This window comes from Trematomus bernacchii, unplaced genomic scaffold (assembly GCF_902827165.1).
Source record: "Trematomus bernacchii unplaced genomic scaffold, fTreBer1.1, whole genome shotgun sequence".
NCBI lineage: Eukaryota > Metazoa > Chordata > Actinopteri > Perciformes > Nototheniidae > Trematomus > Trematomus bernacchii.
Genome location: NW_022987582.1, coordinates 9103039 through 9129169, shown reverse-complemented (window position 1 = coordinate 9129169; position 26131 = coordinate 9103039). Strand labels below are relative to the sequence as shown.

The following is a 26131-nucleotide window of genomic DNA, read 5'->3' as shown; positions in this document are numbered from 1 at the left end:
GAAAAACAGGAATGATTCATTTCCACTGAGGGCACTTAAGCCTAGATAATATCAGAATTGTGTTGCGGTTCGCTGTGCTTCAGGGTTAGACATTGCCAATAATTAAACTAAATTCCCAAAGGTCAGAAGAACCGTTATCTAATTCTGAAGATGAGCACCAGAAATTAAATTGGGTCTGCTTGAAGATCACTTTTAATCAATACCAAGTGACTTTTTGTCTTTGCTGAACAGTTTGAATGTTTTTCTCAGTAAATTAGCGTATACAGCTTCTAACAATATGTAAATCGTTGTATCTGAATGGTTTCTGGTGTCAGGGTGTGGTGACAGACCCTTCTTCACAGACAGCTCCCCCCTCCTCACAGGACGCCAGCGGGCAGCAGCCTTTATCAGTGGAGAACACAGATCATGCCACAGCCTACTCTTACCAGCAGAAGTGAGTGTTGTAAAGACATCTCTCTTTGTATTGCACACTTTCTGTAAACTTACCACAAAGGTATTACAGTATGTTTTTGATATATATCTCCTGTCTGTGTTGTTTAAGTTTATTTCCTTCATTGCTTTAATTGAAGAAAACAGTGGTGTCACTTAATATGCTATACATTTACAGGTGAATTAATCTGGACAAACACCTGGTAACTTTAAACAGATTCATGCAACTGTTTTCAGTTTTAGTTTTTTTTGTTAACGTGGAAATTAGTTTTGATAAGTGAATTCATAGTGACTTGTTATATTCTAATGGATCTTATGCTAAGCTTTAGTTCCCAGAATGTCAAACTAGTCATTCAAAGCCATTTCATTTAGCTTATGTGAGTGGAAAGACCTGGACAGAGAGAGAAACGGTCTCCTGTACCTTCAATTTTGACATTTTTCTTCATGAGTGTTTTCTGCGGGGCTATGATTCACAAGTTAGAACAACCATGTTGAATTGTGCCCATATATATTTAGCAACAGAACACTCCAGTTCTGGCAAACACAACGTGGAGCCAATTGTTTTTTTCGTGCCGAATCATGTTGAACTCTGCTTGCACAACACATTTATTTTCTTTCTTTTATTCTCCTTGTTGTCTGCCTCCTAGATAACCCACCGGTGGTTTCTTTTCCAAAAACAGCAGTCGGACAAAGGGCGTTGTGTCTGCAGGAGAAACTGTGACATTGTCCACTGTTTCCTCTGTTACCCTTTTTTCACTGACTTGTTTTCTGTCTCTTTAAGATAACAAGATAGTTGGGAATCGCTGCTGCATCGCCTTCAGAAGGACTGCACTGAGGCGCTGGACACACAGAGAGAATCCAAATGAAACAGGGACAAAAAAAGAGGTGACGTGGGCAACACTGAGGGGAGAATGCTTCCACTGTGCACATGCACCAAATAAAAGACAAAATGAAAAAAAAAATCTATTATATTTCCTACCTGGTCGAACGAAGAAAGAAAAAAGAAAGGCTGGTTTGCTGAACTCGAGGACAATGAAATCAAATGCAGTCTGCAACTTTGAGTTTATCATTTCTCACTGTGGGACTGGACTTTGCCTCCAAAGGAAAAAGAGAAGACATAAAGTGAAATCTAAACTCAACCAACAAGCTGTACAGAAAGAAAAAAAAGAACATTTGAATGTGCAGGTAGATTTTCAGACTTTTTTATTAAAAAAAAGAAGGAAGCAAAGTCTAGGGAAAAATAAACAGTTTGTCTTCCTTTGATATTAAGCTACATTATTTTCATTATTTTTATTATTTGAGTAGTTTTCTAGAATATCAATGTTTTCGTAAATCTTTATTGCCTTAATTTTCTCAAACTTTGGGGAAAAATAGTTTCCATAGTGTTGAATTATTATAAAAAAATAATGATGATTTGAGATTTTCTTGGAGAGTTCCAAGAGCGACCGAGATGAAATCTACAAAGCTATTTGTACAGGATTAAAAAAAAAAAAAAGGTTGTTATTGTATGAAGATGATTTTAAATTATGTGGTGCGGTGCAGCTGATGTTGGTTGATAGGGAAAAAAATCCTCTTTAATATGACTATTGGGAAGGGTCAATCCACTGCTTCCTGGAAAATGCAGTCAAGTTTAATGGGATAAAGGTTCTGTTATTCCATCACATTTGTATCTTTTGAGTTTTGATTGCAGCCTTTTTACCTTCAAAGACGTTTTTTGCTTTGCCTGCTTTGCTTGTCTCACTGCAAAAAAGAAAAGTTAAAAAAAAAGGAACAAATCTGACTTTGACAAAAGCAGAAAAAAACGCTAGGATTTTTAAATGTGCAAAAGCAATAGTTTTAGTAAAACTGTTGACAGTTTCTTGAGTCTTTCTTAAACGTTGAACAAAAGCAGCCAACAGGTGGCGTATTTTATACCAAAGATGAGGAAACTAGGTAGTGAAGAGATCTTCCTTGTGTTGCTTTTCCTTCATTTTTCACCTCCTTAAAACCTGAAACCGACCTGTCTTGCTTGTCATGCTGTTGGCCTTTGAGACGATTTTATCAGTCACATGTTGTGGGTCTGCTACACAACTGCCTCAACCAGAAGAGTGTGCTCTGAGACGTTTGTTGTTGTCATGTGATCAAACGTGGTGAGGATCCAAAGTGCGTTGGAACATCAGTGAGAGACCAGACACCCTGTGGCAATATGGCATGGAGAAAGTGGAGGAGGTTGTTATAATATTGGGAAGTTGGTATAGAACACTTTGGTGGTAAAGAGGCTGACATCCTGTGGAATATTGATTAAACCTGTACGCCCTACTACGCCTTCTTCAGGCTGCATTGACTAATCTTTACTCAAATGACTCCTAAATGCTGGTGTAGCTCATTACAACACTATTTTTTTAATCATTAGACTCAGTTTATACGTTTTACGCCAATGTCTTGCCAAACGCAAGCCTTTTCAAATGTGAGCAGGGCGAGGATCTATCTTAAAGAAAGGGCATTTCTGTTGAACAAATCATTTCAGCTTATGTATATTCTAAGAGGAAGAGGAGAGATATTTTGTTTTTCTATTTGTGTTACACTTTTTTTGAGAATTGATTACGTGTGAGCTGCTGTTATTAGGGATTGAGGTAGTTTTGTGTTGGGTGGGTCCAGAAGAGGAGACGGTGACAGAATGACATTTGGAGCCAAGATAGGGACAGTTTATTGTTATCCATGACTCAACTGCATTAAAAAACATTCTACAAGTCGGGTGCCTCTTTTCAAGTGTGAGAAAAGATAGGTTCCTTGTTGCAGCCCTATTATGAGATTAGGAATCTCTTTTTGAATAATAATAATAATAATCTGCATTATGTAATGCGTAAGAGGGCATCTGTTGAAAACGAAAACACCTCTATGGACATTAACTGGCACCTACTTGAGCCTCCATCAATGAAAATAAGCCAATGGAGGTGTGGGAACAGACGGACACACAGAAAATGCACGGTTCAACCAAAATCAAGCAGATATAAACCTCTATGGGAAAAATACATTATTGAAAGAAGAGAGAAAGTAGAGAAAGTGAGAACAAAAGTAATATTTATGAGATCTTTTTTTTTTGTACAGGTGTGTAAAAGAAGATGCAACAGAAATAACTTTGATGATGCTATTTTTTTATTTGCTTGATCACATGCATCCCATGTCTTTCAAATTGTGATTCTGAGAGTGTCTGTAGAACCAGTGGATATTGCTGTAGTTTCAACTGTCTCTTTTCTTTTTTGTTTCCTTTTTAGACAAATCTTTCAATAAAAAAATGTTTCAAACAGTCAATACTCATGTTGTTTAATCTGCAGGCACAACGTAGAACCACTAGAGTGCACTGCTGTGCACAGTATGAGTTACATGAGGAAGTCTGTGTGTGTGTTTAATCCATCACATCAGTTGCTTTTCATATGCAGTTACACTTAATGACTGAATATAGCCTGTACCCTGTACAACAATATCTACAGGGCCGCCCCACCCTACAGGCCGATCATGCAGACTGCGTGGGGCCTCACCTTGCGGAGGGGGCCTCATCTTGCGGAGGGTGCCTCAACTAAGCCGAAAATGCGGCGCACCTATGCGCTTATGCGCAGGCCCGCCTTAACCTGCCACCAGGCCCTGGGGCTGGGGTTTTGTAGGCCCCCTATTTAAACAACAAATCAAAGTAATTTATAGCCTCTGCAGGCTCTGTGAATAACACACACACACACACACACACACACACACACACACCTAATTCAGCACCATGAACAGCAACATATGGCCTCAATGCCAGGTATCAGTAGATGAGAATGATCATTATCTCCGGTGGATTAACACTAGTTATGTAAAACGATGCACAACACATTTAAACCTGCACAGGCTACTGGGAATCAATGAATAGTGCAGCATTGCCTTACCTCTTTATAAGTGCTTCTACGCTTCTGTTTTTCCTCTCCCGCTACTCCATCGCTATCAGAACCAGACATATGCCTACTGGCTCCGAGGCCCCGCGGCCGGCACCGGCGTCACCGCTGCCGCTCGGTACAGAACTCATCCGTCCTTCCTCCTCATCCTGGCCCAGACCCGCCAGGCCCTCCCATTTGACATTCCTGCCCTCCCCAAATAAACACGTTTTTTATTATTTATAAAAATTTTAAAAAGTTATTTAATTTGTTTTGATTATAAATAAACTGTGAACTTTAATGCAACGATGTATGTGATGTCAGATAGTAATATAAGAGTAATAAATGAAAAACAGGTATGAAATACTATATGACAGTAAAACAAGAATACAGTTTAAAAGGGGAGTGATTAGTAAAATATGTTCACATAATAAAATACACAATGGCTGTAGCCTGATCTATATTATATGCTTTAGGAGCTGTAGGTGCGTGTGGTGCAGTGTGTGTGTGTGTGTGTGTGTGTGTGTGTGTGTGTGTGTGTGTGTGTGTGTGTGTCATTTTCTCATTCGACACAGATGCTAACAAAGGAATTCATATTCAAACAGCCGTATTTCTTTTTTAACATACAGTATTTCCTCTGTTAAATAATAAATTAGATGTGTTAAATTGAATAGCATGCTGGATTAAAAAAAACTGTAATGTATCTAATGCTGCAACACGGAAGCTTTAATGTTATACACAGCCACAAAGGCACAGTAACAAGATAAAAGATTTATATTACATATCAGGACTAATAAAGACATTGCATTACAATCATGCATAATGATTGCGTACGATGCGTACAAAATGTCAGACACACACAAACGCACACACATCCATTCAATTCATGCTGTTTTCAGTCAGAAATTATTAATAGAAATACATTTGATCTGCTATACAATTAGATGTTTTGTAATTCCTTAGCTTATGTAACAAAACTATAACAGGGACCAAACAATAATTGAAAATATTCTAAACTCTATTTTCTAATACATGCTTTTCCTATGTTGGTAATGCTCTCAGTGTTCTGTTGCGGACTGATTCAGGCTCCGACCAAAAAGTAAAAAAAAAAAACTGTTGATATCAATGCTTAATATCTGTAAACTAGTCTCTGCTCATAGAAATGAGTCTCTCTTCAAAGGCTACGTATTAACATTATCAGACATTTTTCAGAATATATGTCAAACTCAGTAGTAGTGACTGAAAAGTGGAAATGTGTGGATTCCAATGTGATTGTCAGTGTCCTCAACACTTTATTTAAAATCGGGTGTAAATCGGTGTTTCTTACATATGGTACATATGAAATAATAACTTAGGAGTCTATTTAAGCATGGTATAGTTTATAATCTATTAATCGAGAAGACTCAGTATCACCTGTGTGCAGTTTACAAAAACCATTGTGATAAACATATATTATGCAGGAAATTGATACATTTGTTGAAAAACAAAGCTTATCTGATTTGGGAGGAAAAGTTTCATCCCTTTAACATCTGAGTTATTACTGAAGGCATAGCATGAATGATATTGGGTGTCTGAGGGTGTCATTACTGAGAAATGTCAAACAAAATCAAAACCTTACATTTGAAAACAGGTTTGCATTCCTCCACTTAAGGTGACGTTATCATTGGAAACAATAAAAGCTAATTGTTTTGATGGAGAATCTATAAATTGAATCGTTAGAGCAGAACAGAATGGTTGTATTGTAGCCTGAGTTTTGTGCAGCCTTCAGTTTTACCAGGTGGAAACATTGTCTATATAATGTGAATACATGTAGAACTAGACATTAAGAGACCCCTGACATTAGGCCTATTTGAAACAATAGTAGGGGCTTTTACCAGGTCGCCAACTTACAGGCATCCTCTGCATAGCAGTATGAATAGCCTTAAAAACAACCCACTCTGTGGTAACGAGAGTCATGTATCTGAACCAAATGCCCTAAGTGAAGCCGTTAGTCTCATCTGACTGACCCAAGGGTTGGTGCTGGTGTGACAGGGAGGCTTCCAAGTGTTCATAGCAGATGTCATGCTTTCAGTTCATGGCTCAGTGGGGGGGAGCAGACCCATGTGAGACAGTATCAACGGCTGTAATGTTCAGTTTGAGTAGTGTCATTCTCTCTGGGAGCAGGAAATGGTGTCCATTCAGACCAGACCATTAATGTCATGTAGAGCAGCCATAGCATCTCTGTGACTGCACTCAGCCGGACTGCAGCAGGGCAGAACAGGGTGACTTTTAGTGAAGCCGTCCAAGGCCATAGACAAAATGGAACCACGTACTAACAAAAGGGACACAAGGTCATCAATGTCTCTCTTTACCTTTAGCCTAATTGTAAAACAAATTAGTGGAAGAAATGTGGAACACTAATCCATCATCATGTGACATTTAGAGTTAATTTAAATAATTACTTATGGGTTGAAGTCAAATTAACATTAACATTAGAACTAAAGTCAGTCAAAATTGGACTTGCACGGATCAGAATCTAATCAATACACCATTTTCCCAGCTCTGTAATGAAAAGGATATCAAGATTAGGTACTTTACAGGAGTGATAAAACATCCACACATGCACACTTATCTTATTCTAGTAGAGATTAGAGGACAGGTCTAATGTTGTGAACAAAATGATCAAGTCAAAGTTATTTTATTTATTTTATCTTATGTACCACATTTAATTCAATAATTAATCTTAAATTACTAATAACTTTAAAGAAGGCAACAATTTACAATGTGGATAAGGTGACTACTTATCCAAAGTGTGTGGGTGTGTGTGTGTGTGTGTGGGTGTGTGAACAGCTTGTCTGCCCAAGGTTAAAACATTTGGGACAGCAGTGAGAATGTTATGAGAAACAATTTGTTGCTTCGACTGAACTCGAAAGAAGCTGAGATTAGAACATTTGAAATAAATCAAAACACTTGTACATTAATTAAATACATTTGACATTTAGCTTGAGCTGGGTTCAATACTTTCTTTATGGTATTTAAATTGGGCTCAAGTAGAACCTTTACATGGATTTGGCTTGCAACACAAAGTGATACCGATCTCTGTCTGTTATGATTTGAAAGTCTCATGATTTAAAGTGTAGGGCTGTGAAGGAGAGGCCCTTGGAAAACAACCTCTACTTCTTTGTTAACTGTAATTACTTATTGTAAAGAGATTGCAACATTATACTTTTTAAATAATTGCTCAATTCATTTAACACATTTATTATGCACACTGTAATGAAAACGTCAACAAATATATTGATCCTGGCTTAACCAGCGACCTTTACTCTTTTGTTCATAAACTCGGTTTCAGAAAACTTGTCAGTAGTTTAACAACTATTAGAATTTTAGTAATGTTTATGGAGACCAATTGGTTGATACGAGAAATCATTTTAAGCAGTTTAATAAAGAATGTTAAACTATATTTAAAACTGTAATTAAACTTCAACTTATATTAATTATCTGAATCCAGTGGCCAGTTGGAATAGATAATCAACAAAGTTTCCATTTTGCAGCAACAGCGCAAAAGGTTTCAACAATAATTTGTATTATGTCTGAGTCAAGTTCTGTCTTATCAGCTTTGTTTCGGAATGTGTTCAATACATTACGTTTTTTTCATTATTACCAAACAATACATAGATTTAAGAATAAATGAAACAAATAATACAATATTGACCTAAAACAGCAGACAGATTTTGCCACCCTGACCTCCTCAGGCAGGTCTTTACGACCAGCAGTGATGCCTCTGAGGGTCTCAGGGTGCAGGACGGGGCATAGGGTTTATAAAAGGTCACAAACATATCTTAACATACCAGCAATACAATTTAAGAATGTATTCTTAAAGTAATATTATCTTCTCTTCTTCTTACACCTACAGCGCACACCCTGAACAGTGTGCTCCTTGTTTACATTTCCTCTGCACACTCAGATGCAGCGCACACCCTGAACAGTGTGCTTCTTGTTTACATTTCCTCTGCACACTCAGATGCAGGACATAAAACACTCTTTTGCTATTTATTTTCATTTTGCAGCACATCTATACTACCAGAATTTTGCAAAACACTATATATTATTTATCTTTCTCAAGTCATTTACTTTTGGTGAGTTAACTAAAGCTTAGTTTATTTTACCCTGGCTATGGACTGATTCATTATTAGTTGTTACAAAACATGCACAAGACGGCGGTTAGACAAACCAATATAGACCCCTGATACAAACAATCAGACAAACAAACATGATGAACTCATAATAAACACCAGCGTGACAGCAAAAATTCATCCAGCTCAATTTAGTCCGGATTAAAGAGGTTTCAGAGGGGGTAGGGACTATTTGATCTCTCCCAATGGGAACCCAGTGGGGTACCTTGACTCGTACCTCCACCCTTGTATACAAGTCCTTAGATCGGTGCCTGAAGACCGTCCAAGAGCAATAACTAGCTTATCCTCTTGCGACTCCACTATCCCTGCTTTAGTGGTGCTATGCCCCCCCGATCAAGAGCACATAGACTTTTTTCCTCTACCCTTTCTATCCGAAACCACACAGTTAACTGTAGTCCTACTCGACCAGCCTATACACCTCCCATCATGCTCATCCCAACGATGAAACACAGTTCTGCTCTACACTTGCATACCACTGCCCACCCATGATCAATTAGCCTATAATTTTATGTATGCACCCCGGACCGACATCAGCTCCTCAGCAATGTAGGGAGCCTGTCGCATCAGGTAATGCACGCACCTCGCACCTGCCAGCACATCTCTGAATGTAAATGGCCACAAGCCACGAGAGTGCTTTTAAACAGTCTCGTTTTTAATAGAGACGGCGGTGGTGTGAGTTAAAGCTATAGACAAAAGCTGTGATTTTCTCCCTCTGAGTTCACGGCACCAGCTCATGCAGATACGGGGAGGCATTTGACACACATTCCCCGGAGCCGCAGCAGCTGGAGCCGTGTTTTTTTTAGAGGCGCTGGGGGTAATATCTCTGGCTGCTTTAGTTAACTGCTAGTGTTGGCCGCTGAAACCCCCGGAATCTCGGCGATTTGTTCATTACAAATCTCTATTTTGATTTCACACAGAAGTTCCACTTTACTGCTGCCCTCATTAAAGTCTTTTTAAACATCTCCGTGTATGCCTGCATGGCACATACGTCCCGAGCAGCACACACAGAGGGAACCAGCCAAGACAGAGTCCCTGGATGATCCCCTGGGGTTACTAGCCCCAAATGTTCATTAACCAAAACGAAACGCAGCCGCTTAGCTTCACAGATAATTTTAGGATACCGTCAATCACAGATTCTGGTAAGGCAATGTCCAAATGTAGATTTGAAATCACACTTACCAGTCTCTGAAGATATGTTGGTATCCTGCCGACAACGCCAATTTGTGGAGGAAACTTCTGTGTAGTAATGCATGGAGTCACCGACTCAGGAAGGAGACACGGTGAGTTGGAGCTTTGATGTCAAACACTGATGGGTTTATTCAGAGTATTCGGCCGGAGGATTCACATCACAAGTCAAAGAGTCAGAGGTTCTGACTACACGGTAGAGTTGCCACATCAATTCTGAAGAACCTCTCTCTATGCTAGACCTTTTAACAGGTTCACAGAGAATCAACATCTCTGAAGGAGTAGACTAAACACTGAATCATCTGCGTCCAACGCTCATGGCCTCAAGGATTTCACATCCGAGAGCCCACAAACACCGATAAAGAAATGCTTCAGTGTTCTCACAACAATTACCCTACGTGCCAGTCAAGTTGACCGGTCTCACACTGGGGACAACAACACATATGGCACCAAGGCCTTTCCTTAGAGGAGATAACATATGTCAGAGTAAAAGGTTAGATATCTAGAAGAATTATTCCTTAACAGGGTGTACTTGAGTCCATCCACTACACTAACTTATCTTATATACAGTATACAGTTCAAATAGCTTCTGTAAATGTATGATATTTCTACAACAATACTTTAGTCCTTTAAGAAAAGCTTCCTAGGGTGTGAACAACACATAGGCTAATATGACATAATGGGGAGGATTGGGAGGGTTACTTTAAAATGTAATCCGTTACAATAACTAGTTACATGTAAAAAAAATGTAATAACTAACCTATTCTGAGTATCAAAATATAAAAGTGATGTAATCTGTAATCAGATTACTTTCCGTTACCTTTGGATTACCTCAATATCAAATGTAGTTCAAATAAAAACAAGAACAAACAAATAACAATAAGGTGTTCTTTACTTAAGTGTATTTAACAATGATACCTTAAAAAATAAGAAACCAAGATATTTCACATCAAAAATGTAGTTATTTTCATTTTCATTTCAATCTTTATTTCGAACAGATTAAAAAAAATAACAAATAAAACATAACAAATGTGAAAAACAGAATACCGTATTGTTAAAATACAGTATTTATCCACATTCATGATAATATTTATATATTCAACAAAAAAAAGTCTTCATATTAATAATAATAATAAATCATATGTGTCCGAAAGGGAGCAGGAGGAAGCAAATGCTTATTAATTCCCACCCCTTACTTGATCAATGATTGTCCTTTAAATCATTATGCAAGTTATTCCTACTTACATTTACATTTATACATACATATACAATAATTTCAAATCTTCAATCACCTCTCTTCATTCTCATAGTTTTCCCAAAAAGTGTTTCTGTACATCCTTTTAAACTGAATTATGCATGTGCTTTGTTTTAACTCCTGCTCCAAACCATTCCATAAAATCACCCCACAGATTGTTATACTCATACTTCTCAGAGTTGTTCTGACCTTGAGTTGTTTAAAATGTAGATTTCCTCTCAAATTATACCCACCCTCTCTGTCTGTGTTACAGTAATAGTTTACAAATGCTGTTTAAGCTTCATACATTAATCAAAAGCATAGATTGTAATTTTGTTTAATAAATCAGGTGTCCATCTACTGCATTAAATAGGAAATGTTTTTAAAATAAAGAATAATTAAAGTAGCCTAAATCAGATCATAAAGAAAATGTATTCAGTACGTCTACCTATAATATATTTACATTTATTTCAAAATATATTCTAACACTGTAATCCTGTTAGTAATCTTTTTTTGCGCAAGTAATTGTAATATAATTCAGATACCTTTTTTTAGTATCCTGATGACGTAATCTTGTTACATGTCGCCCGTTACTCCCCAAGCTTTGTTATTGATAAAACAACACAAAGACTAGTTGTAAAAATAAATAAGTGACAGTTGACTGCTGTCCTATACTTATTATAAAATATGATTAAAATTGATATTTTGCAAATATAAAAATCAATATGTGGAACATGTATTTGCTAAATCATAATGAGACAATTGCACATAGCACATTGAATACATTGTTTATTAGGGAGGTTTTCATTCATTAAATGGGGAGTGTTGATGTGCACCACTGGTTTTCAATGAGGTCATTCACTATGTGATATCAAAAAAAGATTATTAGCAGGATTACAGAGTTAGGTACAGTATATTTTAAAACACTGGCTTTGGCAAAGTGCTACCATTTAGCTTGTAAAAGTGGAACCATACAGTGCAACTACATGTATAATACAGGGGAATCAACAGAATCAATCAGTGATTCAGTTGCTCATGCTTCTTCTTTTTTTACACAATGTTCGACAAGAACAGGCACGTCGAAATTCCCGGGTGCTCTTTCATTATCTCTGCAGCATTCATAGACCACTGTGTCACCAGTTTTTGCATCCTTTTACTTACCCTGTGTGTCAATTGTAACATTTTGAAAGTCTTCTTTGGATACGTTTTTTACCGTTTTATTATAACCAGTCTATTCAAAGTCACTAACGGGATACACTGGAGATGATTTTATTTCATTTTTGAGTCTCTTACGTTTTTATAAACCCTCACAATTGACACAGATGGCAGTTAAAGGCACAAACTAGAAAATTCCCCTTAGTTACTTTCGGCGCAATTGTCTTGGCAGGCACATGCTGCTGTAGTGCTCTCCTTCTAGTTAAAGGATAACAGCAACCCACAAGGCTTCTAATGGCCATTCCCTTTCTCACACTTCTCTCAGTAGCAGGTGCGAATGAGGAAGATGAAAACTAAAACAACAGTTATGATGATGAGTGCTGAAAATAGAAAGATAAGACCGGCAAACAGGGGATCTGTCATGGGGAGGATTTCTTTCACTTCAGACGGGATCATGTTGGACAAAGTCAGCATGTAACCCAAACTCCAACCAATGTTGGTGTCCTTTACCTGGAGAGAGAAGAGAGGAGAAGAGTTCTCATAATGATTTGGTCACAGTGAATCTGAATGATGTACACAGTATTTTTCAATGCATCTAATACATCATCGTTGCATGTCTATAGAGATGTTGATAATATTAAACGTTCCTGTTGTGTATAGTTCACAATTACAGCTCTAGGGCAAAAGATGAGTAATAACACCCTGACATCATCCCTGTTTATAACCCAAATGTCTCTGTGCTGTAATTTCCTCTGAAAGGACCTGCCCAACCACCAGACTCCTAGTCACCCTTCAGGCGCTCAACAGCACACTGACCCTCTTGTTGGCTGCATTGACGATTTGGAGCATCGCCAGCTGTTAAGGAACATTCTTGTGTTCAAGTCTGAAGTTTAAACCGCCATGCAATTTGGAAACTACGGCTGTAATGTGCGGCTTTTCCACAGCTACTGTCTTCATGACTCATGTCTTATAGATTGTGTGTTCCAGAACAGGAATCCCCTTCTGTTCAGGGAGTTCCATTGTTAAAGCTGCTCCCTGTCCTCAAGGCATCCCGCAGAAATACATTGGCTGTCTTTCATGCTACCCTCAACCTTTTGACTGCAGATGATTGGTATGTCTGCCGTTTATCTCTTGGGTGGCCTATGCTAACCGCCTGTGACTCAGATATGTTGGCAGCTAAAGCATATAAACTCTCATTAAATTGCCAAAGGTATATTCTGATAGTTTTGTTAAAACAAACCTATTTTTTGAAATAGAAAATAAAGAAATGTGATATGTGTGCTTCATAGCCGTGTAAAGAACAGCAGTAGTAGCAAGCGGTGTAGTGGAGTTTATTTTGTTCAACCAACCTCTTTTTGGAAGTTAATGTTTTTCCACGTTTCTTTGTCAAACTTGTATCCGTCTGCCAGCAAAGTGAACACATAGTGAGATGAAAAACAATAGGTCCTAAGGTATCTGTCACTGATCCCAGTCTTCTCTTCCTTCAACTGTAAGAAAGAAAACAGAGATCAAGAAAGTGTCCAGTGATAGAAAGAGGAAGAATTCAAATGTATTATGTAATAAATACATGTATCAGCCCATTTGATTGCCATTATCAGTGGTTAACAGCCTCAGTGGGTTAAACTACAACATTTACAAGGTTGTTGTAATCTCATTGAAGGAGTCAGGCACCTTTTTAGGAAAAGCAACATATAACACCTCAGGGAGCAGGTCAGGGTGAAATCATGGGTCAATAAACACTGGACTTTAACCAGGGAGCCCAGTGATTGTGGCTGATAAAACTTATTTGAAGTAACAACACACTGATGACACACACATGATCTTTTCCTAAACCTCTCCAGGTAGTTTTGCTTTCTAAAGCTGTCTTAATGTCCAACATTAAGCACTTGTTGCAAAATACTACCATTAAGTTTCACCTATTGTTATAGCAACATGCGAGTAAACGCTGGGTGCTCATTCACCTCGTCTTAACCTTTCAAATGTTAGTATTGAGAACTGATAATGGCCATTCAATGAGTTGATAACATTATTGTAAGTAGGAATCCCCAAATCCCTGAGCTGATCAGTCAAAAATAACAAAATCCACCAAGGATGTGTAAGTGTATATGTTTATATGTATGTGTTCCACAAAGTTGTTTCCTTTGTGAGTTAAGCTTCAGTTTTGACATGGTGTTTTGATGAGAGCACAGCTTGGATCATCTCCAGGTGTTTATCTTAAATCAGTTATTTTGCCCTAGGGAAAAAACTCTTCTTACTTCCTCATAAGCAGATTTATTGTGGAATGTGGTTGGCCGTTGTGCTTTACGTGCTACAGTTTGCCACACCACTGTATATGTTCTCTAATTTTTCTACTTGTTTGCTCTTCCCACAATTCACTTTGTCTTTACAATATTAAATTATTGTTCTTCTCTTTTTACCCTCCTGTTCCACATTTTCTCCTCCTATTATTACTTAAGCTTTATACCAATTGAAAACACTTACCACCGTCCACTTTTCTTCGCAGAATTGAGTACATGAAGCATTGAATTGATCGAGATCGGATTTCCCTTCCAACCCAATCGCCTTACTAGTATAGAAGAATCCTGCATATGCCTGGCAGAAACAGTAAAGACAAATCATAAGTTGCTTTCATTTTCATCTCTCTTCTTGCACATGTTTTATTTGCTCTCTGTGTTACCATAAATTCTCCAGTGACTGGTGGCTGCTCGACCCCATTGAAGGAACACTGGGTTGAAGAACATGTCTGGAAATCAAAGATCCTCTTCACCATGCTTAGGCACATGTCCGAGTTGCCAGTACCCACAAAGAAGAGTTGTTGATCTGGTTTGTAGTCGTTTGGTATCTTAGTGCACTGTGTGTCATAAATGGATGATGCGCTCAAGGTGACGTTGTAACCCTTAGGGTAGCATGGGTTAGGAATGTAGTTTAGGTGAGATGACTCCTGGGATATGAGGAGAAGAAGGTACATGTCAAAAGAAATAATGTAGGATGAAGAAGAAATAAAACTATGAGATACAGTAGAGGGGACATGGGGGTTGAGATAAGAGGGTTTGACAACATTCTTACTAACAGACATCATCTAAATATACAAACCAGGAATTATTTACTTATTAATTAAACATGAACACATGCAGATACTGATGTACATACATGCTTTTATGTTAGCATTTACAGGACACTCCTGCAAATGTATACCCATAACACATTCTCACTTTTAGGCTTATGTATCCTGCGCCAATTACTATATATGAAGAATCTATAGGCTACCAGAAATAATGCATTTCTAGCAGACTTGTTTGAGTACTTTCGCACTTCGATCAATATTCTTAATTACATAATGCATTCTTGACTGGTCTCCCCTTGCCTGTTAGCAATTCAGGGACATAAGCGTTCACTAATCAATTCTTAAATGGGCATTAATGGAATTTGGCCTGTACATGCATGCAAAAGAAAAACAACCTACATTTCCACTGCCACATGCACCAGGAACACAAACAAGCATTTAAACATGAACATAGGAAGGGAACTCAGAAAAGACCAAAGGATAAGCTGTGTACCCGCACTACTTTGTCCAGAACCATCTTCCCAGCCTCATTTTTGCCATAGCAGAGGAAACTGTGTGTGTAGACATTGTAAGGGTAACCGTACAGTTTGACAGGTAAGTAGTCCGGCCCACTGAGATTACTCTGGACAGCAAATGCGATCTGTGTTGAAGCTCCACCAAGGTCCATGGACCCTACAGTCTTTTCCCCTTGAGGGCGCACATATTTGTTCCATGTGTTTTTCTGTAAATATAAGGTGATTAATTAGTACAGCATATGAAAAACCATGTGATCACCCTTTTGGTAAATTGGCATTCTTTTTTTCAAGTTTAACGAAAGAATCCACCCACGATATGACTATTTACTCACCCTGTCTTACCTGGAATTATTTACGAAAACTGGCAATGAGGAGTAGTGCATTTTATATAGGCCGACTATTTAAAAGAGACATGGATTACACTTCATCAGTTGTGTGGGAGTTTGTAACAGGTCTTTTTATATACATATTTTGAACTTTTTATATCAACACATTCTCACTCCCAACTCGGTCTATGTTTACGTTATGTCAAGGTCCCTGTCGTCACTTTCCAACGCAAGGGGGCCCTTTAGCGTCGAGTTTCAACTATCAGAGAGTCCCATTGACTTGCATAGAGCTCCCTGAACGTTGGTAATAGACGAGTTGGGATCGCGGCGAAATGCTCTCCGCAGATCGATTCTCACAGCGTTTATCAACCTTTTTTTAACTCAATATCAAGCCAAACTTATTGTTTTTACTTCTTTATTTTAATTGAATAATGTAGGACTTTTGTTGCCGTCAGTTATGGGGAGAGTAGGGGCTCAGAATACTGAAATCTGTATTGTTTCATCGTTTTTTCCTTCTAATTTTGTATTCTTTTCTAACTACACACTGTTATTTACTCAACAATAAGACACAATTATCCTTGTGTTTATTTATTTGTTTGATTAATAAACACAAGTTGGAGTCCGTCAGGACCGAGGGTCGGAGCAGCTCATTCGAACACAGGAAGCTGTATTTTCAAAATAAGAGTTCATTTTAATATTATGTTTGATAATATATTTTTTATTAACTAGACCACTGGGTCATGTTAAGACCATCTTTTCTGTCGGTTTGGTGTTACAAATATAAAAACAATATATGTGTGGATAACAAAATACATCCACCATAAACTAAACTGGAAACAGCAGTATATTTTATTGTGTTAACACTATAAACACAGTGAGTGCTTTAACCGCCTAGTGGTTAAAGCATGTTATTGAATTTTTTTGTTGATACGTTATATTTGATGAAAACATACAAATATTAAGAGTACATACTTTCATAGGGGGAAAGTAAAAGGTCAATGATAGAAATATAGAATAGAACATATCAATAAGATACTGTAAGTGATCTCTACAATAAAACAGTTTAGTGCAGGACGTCCAAAGATATTAATAGGAGGATGTGCAAAACAGACAAACTAATTAGGCTTTATTTAAACATTAAAGAATACTTTAGGTTAAGGTCTTATTTTGAATAAGAAAAAAGCTTTGGGGGTATCAACAGATAAATATTAAGCCTGACAAAGTACTTAACGTCTAATATATTGCATAATTCGTTTTGGGACTTGGCAATCAACTTTCCTGCAATGTTAACTATGTTGAAGCACTTATTTTAACTGATATTATACATATGTATTAAACTCTTATAAGATGTTTGTAGATAGAATAAGAAATGTGCAGAATATGACAGTTTAATGGTGGAGGTATACACATATCGATAGATGTCTTGTAATGCACTGTTGAGGAACCTGCGACCCAAGTTTTTCATCTCTGACCTTGTCAGGTATTGAACATTCAATAAATAAAGAACACAGAATTATTCAATATAAAACACAGAATTTGTGTGATTATACTAAATAATTTACTGTTACACATGCTGCTGTAACGAAAACATTTCCAACTTGGGATCAATAAAGTATATCTTATCTTAAGACGATCGATGGCTACTGCCATATTTGCAAAATGTGCCTCTGAACCTTGACAAGTGCATGTTTCAGGTTTATCAATGAACAACAGGAGGGGTCACAGACATAAGACCAGCTGTTAAATAAAGCTCTTCTGACCTTAGCTGTCATGTGGGTATATTAATGCTGCCCATTATGGAGACAAGCAATTTTCACCCATTTATTAATTATATGTTTTAAATTTGAGTGTTTCCTATCCCCTAAACCTCCAGGGATGTACACAGTTTAATACTGGCAACTTCTAATTGTGGGAAATACGAAAACGTCTTTTAAAACTACAATTCCCAGCAGAGACGTGCCATAGAACATGTTGCGAAACACACAATAGCCAGCATGTGTAGTTCTGGGGACGGGGTGGGGGAGGGGGGGACGGTGTGCGTTCAAATCCAGTTTTGGACAGTCTGCCGTGATTCCATCCCATTTCAAAGTGCTGTTCGACGCTCGGCGTAACCCTCGGCGCACACTCAAACATCCAATCACAGAGCTTGAGGACTAATCACGGGGTTTGTCAAGCGAAGCGGAGAGAATACTTACTTCCGGGTGTAAAATTCTCTAAAGCAACTACTATGAGCTGCTCCGACCCTCGGTCCTGACGGACTCCAACTTGTGTTTATTAATCAAACAAATAAATAAACACAAGGATAATTGTGTCTTATTGTTGAGTAAATAACAGTGTGTAGTTAGAAAATAATACAAAATTAGAAGAAAAAAACGATGAAACAATACAGATTTCAGTATTCTGAGCCCCGTACTCTCCCCATAACTGACGGCAACAAAAGCCCGAAATTATTCAATTAAAATAAAGAAGTAAAAACAATAAGTGTGGCTTGATATTGAGTAAGAAAAAGGTTGATAAACGCTGTGAGAATCGATCTGCGGAGAGCATTTCTCCGCGATCCCAACTCGTCTATTACCAACGTTCAGGGAGCTCTATGCAAGTCAATGGGACTCCCTGATAGTTGAAACTTGACGCTAAAGGGCCCCCCCTTGCGTTGGAAAGTGACGACAGGGACCCTGACATAACGTCAACATAGGCCGAGCTGGGAGTGAGAATGTGTTGTTTATATACGTACTTTGAATTTTGTTTAATGGGGCAGCCATTTACTTCTAATCAATTAGACTTTTGTTTTTTATTCTTCATTCACTGTAGAGTTAGTAAAGAGTAGTAGTAGTAAAAAACAAGAACTCAATGCAGGGTGAAAAATGATATACACATGGTCATTTTGTGGGTGTAATATCCCTTGAAAATGATAAGTACACTTGGACCAGATAGATCAATGCCAGTGGCCTTACCTCTAGTAAGTTCCCCATCAGGTAGTTGACAGTAATCCACCCATACAGCCCTTCTTCTTGTCCAGAAATAATGGAAGCGTTTTGGAAGACGAAAGGCAGAGACGACAGGTATTCCCTAAGATCTTCCATGATTTCACTTGACCTCTGTTTGTTCTCTTGCCTAGAGTGAGATAATCAGATTGTTACTCTGGTGTATGTATGCTACAGTACATGTGAAGCTAGCGCTGGCCAGGAGGAGGTTAGCTTGGCTTAACATGGAGACTGAAAGGAAGAGGAAATAGCCATTGACCTGTGCCTCAGAGGGCTTTGGGAAGAATTATGTGGTGCATGAATGGGTTTAAATTGCTCTGATCCTTCTGGCATAGTAAGTAATGTCAAGAGAATATCCTGTGTTTAACTTATTTCAACACGTTCTTACTGTAGCAGTCTCATTCCAGCAGTTGCTCCTAGAAAAAGAGTTGTGGTTTTGCATTTTTCAGCAGGAATGGCTTCGGTGATGTCTTTAATGCACACTTTAAATGCCGCCATTGACTTGGCATCTTTTTCCTTGTCAACTTTCATCTCGGAGATACCATCACCTGTAGGAACAGGGCCAAGCTAAAATCATATTCTCAAGCACAGTTACAAAGATATCAACTGACTACCATATACGTCTGTAATAAAACTGTTATTACTATAGGATAACAGAATGAAAAATCATTGTTGGAAAGCAGTAATGGGCTTAGGAAAAGTTTGAGCCAACGGGATAACAGTATGCATTGATAAAGGTCTCTGAGCAGGGTAAGGTAAACAGGGTGATAATTATTTAAAATGAAAAAGAAAAGTTATGTAATGTTGATCCCAGCAATGACCCATTTAGTGAGAACGAAGAGTTGAATTGTATACAAATTATGAGTTTTAGGTTATTTTGATATATAGTTAACTTATTCATATCAGATTCAGATTCAGTTTTAATACAGATGTAATAAAAGTAAAACCTTCTGGCCGTGTTTAAGATGTATTATTCAAACAGAGTATTTTAAAATGCTCACTATGACTTTTGTCAATGTTCTCTTTTCTAACTTAATTCTTGAAAATGTAAAACTATTAAGTACAGAAGATGAATTTTTTTATAGACCATGACTCACCGGCAACTTTACAGTTCATTTGCTCAGTCACCACTCCTGTTTCATTTTCTTTCTCCCCCGGCCACTTGTACAGGTAAATATTGGAACGTGATGAACCTGAGTCTATCACGATGCCATACTGAAAAGAAAAACTAATTGTTACTGGTCCACATGTTTAATTTCCTTTTGACCTGATTTACCCTCTACCTTGATTAGTTAAATACACCTAATGAAGAGGTTTGTATGTGTATATATTAGGGCTGTCAGTCGATTAAAATAGTTAATCGCGATTAATCGCATGATTGTCCATAGTTAATCGCGATTAATCGCAAATTAATCGCACATTTTTTATCTGTTCTAAATGTACCTTAGAGGGATATCTTTCAAGTTTTTAATACTCTTATCAACATATGAGTGGACAAATATGCTTTATATGTTTGTTTATTATCATTTGAACAATGACAAATATTCTCATGAATATTAAACACAACAACCTGAACATTACAAATATTCGCCTCAATTCAACCTGGAACCTCTTTCATACAATAATAGTGTGAGTGTGTGTGTGTGTGTGTGTGTGTGTGTGTGTGTGTGTGTGTGTGTGTGTGTGTGTGTGTGTGTGTGTGTGTGTGTGTGTGTGTGTGTGTGTGTAGACACTGTGATGAATCATTGGAGCTATGTGCAGCTCAAGGCATATATGCTCGAATGGGAGCTACCTGGACGCTGCAATCATGTTGCGCGTACTATCCGTGCTGAGTGTGCTGACTTTTCGTACAATGTCCCACTGTCTGGCTACCTGCATAAAGTCAAGTGCTCGGCGCAGTTGTCGGCGAAATGTCATTGAAACAGCTCCTTAAATCCGTTAGCGCAGCTAGCTAGCACCAGATGCTAACAACAACAACACGTAAGGTGTGCCTCGCTCGCGCGAGTCGCGCCACACATACACACTCCCTCCCGGTCCTCCCGATGGCCAGTCCGGGCCTGCCGGTGAGCGTGGAAGTGTGGTCTGCCACAAGCGGGCGGCAGGAGCGAGGCTGTCAGCATCAGCTTGTCGATGGTATTTTACACTCGATGCGCTCTGAAACTACGGCGGCCGAGGACAAAAAATACACATGCGTTAATCGCGTTAAAATAATTAGTGGCGTTCATTTTTTTTTTGCGTTAACGCGTTATTAACGCGTTAACTTGACAGCCCTAGTATATATATATATATATATATATAGAGAGAGAGAGAGCTGAGACTATAAACATTCAATTAAACTATAAAGAGGCTGTTGTTACCCTGTCCACCCCTGAAAAAACACATTGTCAGTGTCACTGACTGATGACCCCTTTCAATGGAAATTACCCTAACATCTGGAAACCATCTGGCATCACATTCACATAATGAGAGTGTTGGTGATCTGAAGGGTTTGTAAACCAGTTCTTGTCCCTCTCTCTGTATTGAGAACTGTTTTGTTCTTTGTTGAATTGAGGAAGATCTGCAGCCAAATAGTGCACAGATTGATGGGACCATCCATTGTGTGTGTTCATGTTTACCTCATAGCTGTAGTCGTTGAACCTCCAGGTGTCCTGGATGACAGCAACAGCAACTAGGGCGGCAACGCTGGCCAAGAGGAGAAGCAGCACTCCTGCTATGCAACATTTGTAGCCAATTGGCTGTTTGGAAGCCATTTCCTGTGAACAAGGAATGTGGGTTTTTAAAAAAAAGGGGGGGAAAAAAGTGTTCTCACTAAAAGCATTTGAGCACTCAAAGTGATTACATGAGGAGAGGTTTGAGCAATGACGAGCAATAATAGAATAAAAACACATTAGCAGTATTGATGGACTAAGTATGACCACCAGGTTTATCGAAAACATACACAAATATAACTGGAAACAGAATCATGAGGAAAATTGTGGATTGGCTGTCTGAAGATTTTCTTTTTTTGTCTTGTTCAGTTTAAATGTATACCTTTATTCCAGGCAATGATAATCTTATGAGATACTTTAATCCCATAAGATTATCTTTGAGCTATACATACAAAGCAATGGAATGAAATGGGAAGTTTTTGTATGATCTGTAGAGGAGAATATAGGCCTCTTTCAGCTTCAGATTCTTTGAAGAAAGTGAACTGTGGATTTGGGGTTTGATATAAGAGATATTATAGAGGGTGTCAGTGCTTTCCAAAGTTAAGGGAAGCGTTTTTCAAGGGCAAGAAGTGAGCACAGACTCAAAGGCCAATGCTTTAATTCAACAGCCAACTAGAAAATGTTCTGCTCATGAAAGCCTTACATGATATTTAGCCTTGACGTTTTGGTTGTGATGTTTGTATAAACTCCAACACAATATGACATATGACTACCACATTTCAATATTGCACAAACCAAAAGGGAAATCTGCTGATCATTAGGTTTGTTTTGTTTTAAACTCTACTTTATGGCTATGATGAAACAAAAAGACCTTGAGTACAAACACTCAGAACAAAGGAACTTGATGTCAAACATCCGGCAATGGAAAAATCCTAACCTCAGATAAACTATTTTTCACTCAGATTTGGATCTTGTTAATAAACATAGCATGCTCTGTTTGAGCTTCAAGTTTTTGCTGAATTGCAGAAAACAGTGTTTCACGCCAGATCCACCATATGTGCTTTGGAGGAGAAAAGCACTTAAAACCACCATATGTGCTTTGGAGGAGGAAAGTCACACAAGACCAGAATCACACAAGCATTTCTCCAGTATTTCAGTAAAATGCATTATTGATGCATTAACAGTTCACACACAAACTTTGAACAGCAGCTGCTTGTGATCTGAATGTGTGCAAACTCTAAAAAAATTATTTATAAATTATCTGGTTTATTCCCTTTTCCTTTCATGCTGTCAATTCTATACTTTTTACATTTTGCTAGTATCATTGGTATCAAGGTTCAAGGTTCAAGACTTTTATTAGTCATACGTACATAGCTACAGTGTAGTTATGACGATGAAAATGTTAGGTCACAGGCTCTTCCAACAGTGCAACACAATAAAACAGAAAAAACAGAAAAAATAGTGCAAGTAAATACAAAAAGAAAAATAGTAAAATAGTGAAATAGTGAAATAGTGCAATAAGAGTCTATAAACAAGTGATTGGAATATGATATATTAGATACATAATTTCTAAGTTGCAGCCAGATGAAAGTTATGGATGTTGTTTCAAAATAAGACTATTAAACACCTGAACTTTTGAATGGCAGCTCCGTACTGGTGATGTGCTGTGCAGTTTTCACTGTGTATGGTGATAATTTATACTTAAAACAACAACTAAGCTTAGCAATGTCATGCTATGTAATTTCTTCATTTGTATAGCATACATTTCTTTCATAGTCATTAAAATAACAATCAATGGCACAGCAACGGATGATACCATCCTGTGCTTTAACTGGTTGTCTTTATGGCAATGGGAGGTCATAAATGGATGCAACCTACTAGTTACAACCTTGTGTCAGTCTTCAGTTATTAGATAGTACTGTCTCAGCCCTGTCATTATCAGACTGACAAACATTTGGTACGCTGCAACACAATTCTCCCCCCTCTTTCTTTTCCCCTCTTTATTTCTTACTTTAATCATCTTTTAAGCTGTGTAAACCCCAAATAAATATTTGACACCTCTGTTTTCAGTAGAGTGTAACAAGCCAGCAGCAACAGGATATTTGTTGATCTTTTACATCACGGCATTTACAGTCACCACGGCAACTCCAGGTGAAAACACCCAGGTAAACACTGCCAGACAAGTTGTGATTAAAACCTGAAGAAATGTCAACAAACATGTCTCAGACCATCCTCAGACGCAGATTTAGTCGGCTCAACAATTTTGTGTGTCTTTGTTGGTGTTTTATATATGAAATGTATATATTTTTGTGTTTTATTTTTATAGCGATTAATGGCTTTTTCCAAGGCTTGTGATACACATGGACTTGAGGGGGTAGAAAGATAAGAAAGATAAGAAAAACGAAAGAAATCAGAGCTGATTTACGATTGCTTTTCTGCTCTCTAATATTTAAGCTTTTTCTCTGTAACCCGAAGATTTAAATATGTGCTTCAGTATAATGAGTTTGGCGTTTACGGTTGCTGTGTGCCCAAGAAAAAAATATCAATATGCTGTTTTTGAAATCTAGTTAACCATTTCTTAATCATTTGCACCATGAAGAAAGAGAAACATGTCTAAAAGCGCACGGGAACATGAGCTCATTGATCTCTGACTTCACTGGCCAGCTGCTTTACTACAGCTAAAGAAGGGGTAATTCAGGTTTGTGTCTCTATTATATGAACAGTATTTCTTCTCAATATGATTTGACAGATATATTTTTTTCCTTCCATAAAACATTACATCACAAATACTGAAATGTGGAGACACTCACAGTTGAAGCAAGTGAGCTAAGAAGAGACGGGCAACTTGTTTTTAGAATTGTTTTAAGTAAATTCCTGTAATTTGCCTTTATCTCTATACTCTGTATTTTATCTTAGTTTATTTCTTGTAAGAATAGTTTTCATCTAAAAAAGTAAAATAAGAGCAAAGCAGCAATATGTTTCATATAATTGGACATAATATATTGTGATATTACACCGAAAACTGTTTTGCATTCAATAGATGCAGTTCTCTGTTATCCAGCCCTATGCACAACCACACCCCTATTACAGTTCATTTGTGCACAAGGTAAACAAATTACACAATACCGCAAACAAAGTTATCTAAAGTATTTCCTTTACATATGCATAGCAAGAATTAACACCCACATCACCCCTGCAAGAACATTTGAACATGTAGCCTCTGCTTGTGGGGACTGGTCCTCATGAGTAAAGGAGTGTGTGTTGAAACATGTCCACACACCCATATAGCATAATCACAGGAGATAAACCCAGTGAAAGTAAAGCAGTCTTAACTGTGTTTGAAATATTCTAGAGTGTTGTGTGTGCTAAATAAATATGTATGCATGTGAAGGAAAGTAGCTTTGTTTGTTTCTTACCTTGAAGAGCTGGTTTGTGGATCCTGGTTGGATCCTAGTGAGGTGGCTCTGAAGGAAGGATGAAGAAACACAGCAGGAAACAAGGGATCAGCAGAGGGAGGGAGAGGAAGATAGAGAGTCAGTTGTGAGCGTGGGCGAGTGATTTTCCCACAGGAGCAGGAGCTGTTGTACCCCAACACAACTGAGATAGTGAGGGAGGGAGGAAACATGGGAGGAGCAATGTGGGGAAACTCTAGTTTTCACCAATCCCATTGCACTGAAGACACACAGCAAGCAGCCCGTAGGAGCAGGCAGGGAATGATGCAGGGCTTGTTCCTCGCTCACTGTCTTTGTGTAATGATTTAGCACAGATTAAGGTGTTGTTGTGTATGCATAACATAATGTAATAAGGGAGAAGTTGACTAGGGTTGAAGTTAATTGATGTAATCAATAAGATAAAGTGCAATGTGGTTGAGTATCTGCTGCACACGTTATCACAAAGTCAGCTCTTATTTGACAGGCCTGAATTAAAGGTAAGTGCGATGAAAAGTAGAGGATCAAGCACTGTACCAACAAACATGGATGTGTTGGTACCTGCAAGCTCCAAATTTAAAGGAGAACTCAAGTTCTCACAGTAAAATCCATGAGTCATTCATTTTGCAAATGAATGGATGATTGTGCTGTAATCCAGTGTTTTTTTTGCTTACAGCGTAATTTTCATTGTGTCTGTGCGTGTGTGAGTACTTGTATTTGCACGCAGGGATGTGACTGTATTTTTTTATATTTGATCAAAACATGCTGGATTTGACTTTTTAGTCAAAATCACATACTGTAAGGAGGTGGAGGGTCCTCTAAATGCATCACCCTTCAAAGTCCAGATTGTTGGCCAAAACAACTTCAACCAGTTTCAACATCATATCTAAACAATCATACATTCTATTTTACAAAACACTCTATTTAAATGTATGTTATCCAATGTAGCGCTCACTATTTCACTCTTTTCTTTACATACCCCATAGTTTCCAACCTTGTCTTTTATGCTTTATTTTCACAGGCCAATACAGGAAGTATTAACGTTCTTAAGTGCATCCAGGAAAATAACTCAAGTAAAAATCAACCTAAGCATGTCAGCTT

General features: G+C 38.0%; 2 protein-coding genes across 4 annotated transcripts in view; one reads left to right on the top strand and one right to left on the bottom strand.

The window, feature by feature from the left end:
- LOC117480494 (RNA-binding motif, single-stranded-interacting protein 3-like) overlaps positions 1 to 3720 on the top strand; it is a 129655-nt gene extending 125935 nt beyond the window's left edge. Inside the window, exons 13-14 of one of the 3 annotated variants that reach the window (XM_034127839.1) lie at positions 363 to 433; positions 1211 to 3720. In XM_034127839.1, the coding sequence (XP_033983730.1) occupies positions 363 to 433; positions 1211 to 1214 (75 nt within the window). In that variant the 3' untranslated portion in view covers positions 1215 to 3720. Of the gene's footprint in view, positions 1 to 314; positions 434 to 1210 lie in introns of all 3 variants that reach the window. The other 2 variants (XM_034127838.1, XM_034127840.1) reach the window with 2 other exon arrangements.
- A 7961-nt stretch (positions 3721 to 11681) lies between these two features.
- Positions 11682 to 25177, bottom strand: entpd3 (ectonucleoside triphosphate diphosphohydrolase 3). Its single transcript, XM_034128017.1, has 10 exons — positions 25019 to 25177; positions 21570 to 21707; positions 20052 to 20169; positions 19343 to 19502; positions 18925 to 19084; positions 15623 to 15850; positions 14743 to 15006; positions 14547 to 14657; positions 13415 to 13552; positions 11682 to 12575 (listed from the first exon to the last, which is right to left on the bottom strand). The coding sequence occupies exons 2-10, from the start codon at positions 21702 to 21704 to the stop codon at positions 12387 to 12389; spliced, it is 1503 nt and encodes a 500-aa protein (XP_033983908.1). The 5' UTR covers positions 21705 to 21707; positions 25019 to 25177; the 3' UTR covers positions 11682 to 12386.
- Positions 25178 to 26131: the final 954 nt, after the last annotated feature.